Source organism: Pygoscelis adeliae, unplaced genomic scaffold (assembly GCF_000699105.1).
Source record: "Pygoscelis adeliae isolate BGI_AS28 unplaced genomic scaffold, ASM69910v1 Scaffold66, whole genome shotgun sequence".
NCBI lineage: Eukaryota > Metazoa > Chordata > Aves > Sphenisciformes > Spheniscidae > Pygoscelis > Pygoscelis adeliae.
This window is the reverse complement of record NW_008825167.1, coordinates 10,047,354-10,050,526: the sequence shown is the minus strand read 5'-3', so window position 1 is coordinate 10,050,526 and position 3,173 is coordinate 10,047,354. Positions and strand designations below refer to the sequence as shown.

The window sequence follows — 3,173 nt, the reverse complement described above, 5'->3', positions numbered from 1 at the left end:
CCATCCCTGGAGGCATTTAAAAGACGTGTAGATGAGGCGCTTAGGGACATGGTTTAGTGGGCATGGTGGTGTTGGGTTGACGGTTGGACCCGATGATCTTAGAGGTCTCTTCCAACCTTAATGATTCTATGTTTCTATGAATGAAAACTGCTCTGCGTTGTAGCGAAGTGTTGGATAGAGGAGGGAGTAGGGAGCATCTTAGCGTTCCTGGCTGCAAGGCTGTCAGCATTTTGATGAAGGAACAAATGTGCTCTTGGCAGTTAAGGAAAATGCAGTTTTAGCAACTGGGAGGAGGTTCTTGTTTCTGCTGTTACCTTTACTCTTTGGCAATTGCATCCATTCAAGCATGCTGAGCCACCATCTTATCACAGCTATCTATGTGTGCTGTCTGGACATCTTGCGTGTTTCTCTCAACTCAGTAGAGTTTAAACTGATCTTTCCTCCAAAACTTGTGCTATTATTACTTTGCCAGTCAGTCAGGCCTGGAACACAGTGTTAATTTTACACATCTCCTTCATCTGATCCACAAAATTCCCTTTGCAGTATGTCTTAAGATTCAGCTTTTTGTGTTCTCACAGCTAAAACTGCATTAGCCCTCAATTCTGAAATGATGATTGAGTATGTCTTTGTTTATACCTGTGGCCAGCACATGTCCATCCATCCAAAACCATGTAATTGTTTCTTCTGGTGTGACCCAAGAATATTGAACCCAGATTGATAGCAAGATGCCTTAACTCTTGTACGATTTTATGTTGTTTCATGTATTGCTATGCAGCAACTAATAGAAGTACTTTCGAAATAAAAAAGTATTCAGATACAAATATTTGAGAAGCCTCAAACTTAACAAATAATCATTCTGTGTACTTCTGTGAATATCCAAGACATTTTTCTTGTGCAGTAACTGAAAATTTTACTCTGTTTTTCAGGATATTCACATTGTACAGCAAATCTTTGCCACTAGACTTGGCATGTCGTGTCTGGGATGTGTTCTGCCGTGATGGAGAAGAGTTCTTATTCCGTACAGCCCTGGGAATATTAAAACTTTTTGAAGATATTTTGACCAAAATGGACTTCATTCATATAGCCCAGTTTTTAACAAAGCTACCAGAGGACTTGCCTTCGGAAGAATTCTTCACATCTATTGCTGCCATTCAGATGCAAAGTAGAAACAAAAAGTGGGCTCAGGTAAAGAGGATGTTGATCTTTGATAACAGATGATTGTACTGTACTCATGAAAACGGGCTTTGGCAACATCTGGAAGAATGTTTTAGCAGAGCTAGTGTTCGATTTTACAGGTAGGTAGGTAGGACTATGTAGCTCACTTTGTGCCTTTAGTATACATTCAGGTGAGTGGATTCCCCGAGCTTTTTCTCCTCTGGAAGAAGAGAGCTCAGTCGATATTCAAAATTGAAATGTTGGGTGGAGTCAATGAAGTAAAGTATCATATGACTTTTTTAACTTGTTAATTTCAAAGGCTGCTAGCAGCATTACAACTTGATATTTAAAAGCAGAAATTTACTCTTTGGGAGAAGATGACAATTTGTCAGGACACATCACCATACAGTCATTATCTTAATGTCCTTGAGGATCTAGTTTGCCTAATTTGGGGCTGTAAAGAAGTGACTACATCTCTGACTTCTTCACTGGAATTTAGCACTGAAGCCTTTACTTGTAGTCTCATCACTGTAATTCCAACTAAATTCCAGCTTAAAGAAAAAAGGTGGAAGTGTGTCATCTGAATGTGGAAATTGTTAAGTGGCTGGAGAGTTAGGTCCAATGTACTCCATACCATTTGGAGTGTAAACTCCATTTTTTTTTTCCTTCAAAGCAGTAATACAGCCTGCTTCATGAAACATGCTGTAATAGACCTCTGCCCAGTTTATCCGTTCTTTTTTTGCAGTGAAACTGAAAGATGTCGTTAAACGTAGTGGTTATGGGAATTTATGGTTCTTTCCTGGAGTAACAGTCTGCCTGTAGATGGGGAGGACTGCCAGCTTGCTATTTGAGTTGAGAATTTCTAGCCTTCGCGGTAGGATTAGATTATAGCCTTCTGAGCCTTATCTTGTGTATAAGAGGGAGCACAACCTGCGCTGCCCAGCTAAGAGCAGCACCCTGCCAGCATTTCCTCCCTGACATGGCTTTCCTCACAGCTTATTTTGCATTTACCTTCTGGTCTTGGTCATAAATTGCTAGTACAGATCCAGCTTTGTTTCTGTCCTTAAGAACATTTTTCAGCCAGCAATGTCTCTACAAGTAGCCTCCCAGTCTTGTTCCTTGTTCAGATGGTTCCCTTTCTTTGAACATGTCTTGTGTGGATGAGGATCACGTACCAAATCAATTTTTAGCCTACTGCTGCTTCCTTTGCGGAGAAGGGGAGATAGTGGTCCTGCTTAGCCAGTGGTTTTCAGTCTTTGACACCTGTGAAGGTTTAGTGGTGATTATCACAACAGGAGGAAGACTTCAAAGTAACCTAGCCCAAGCAGCCTTCCTCAGTCTCTTCATCAGCTTAATTCTGACTGAGCTGGAATTTCCAGTTGTTTTCTTTTTTTGTGGCAAACTGAAGAAAAAATGCTGCTGAACTGTGGTGCAGATAGATCTCAAAACACAGTTAGCACGCTGTAGGGTTGGTATTGGCTGACCTCTTAACCTGTCTTGACTTCTGCACCAACTGGCTTTCTTTACCAGATAGTTCCATTTTGCTGAGTAAATTTCCATCAGGAAAGCCTCTTCACTCTAGCCTGCCATGCTTTTCCAAGCCAGAAGTGGGTAGGGGCTATGAGTTTGCTCACATCATGTACTTGCTGGGACTCCTCAGTCGCTGAGGTACCACTGTTAGAACCAACCTAGAAACATTAACAAGACAAAGAGTGTATGGGATTATGTTTTCTATTACTAAGATGCTACCTGTGATGACCTCTCATCTCTCCTCAGGGTTTTAAAGTTCACCAGGATGAGTTTGGACTCAGAAACCTGAACTTTGCAGTTCTAGGACAGACAGGCTTTTGGTAGCGTGTGACTTGGTTGCGCAGGTGGACTAATAGCAGTGCTGGGGCTGTGGCAGCATGCACCCACACAATACGTTTGAGAAGTCTGGCTGCAGTTGGGATGCTCCCTAGCTGGATAATTATTTCTGACTATTGTTGTAGGAGTCAGATGCTTTTCTGTAGTATCCA

The 3,173-nt window shown here is 41.7% G+C and overlaps 1 protein-coding gene across 1 annotated transcript in view; it reads left to right on the top strand.

Moving 5' to 3' along the window:
* The window catches only part of TBC1D14 (TBC1 domain family, member 14), a 51,877-nt gene that overhangs the window by 45,658 nt on the left and 3,046 nt on the right, over positions 1–3,173 (top strand). The window contains exon 12 of the mRNA XM_009328837.1: positions 927–1,185. Coding sequence (XP_009327112.1) covers positions 927–1,185 — 259 coding nt within the window. The remainder of the gene's footprint in view (positions 1–926; positions 1,186–3,173) is intronic.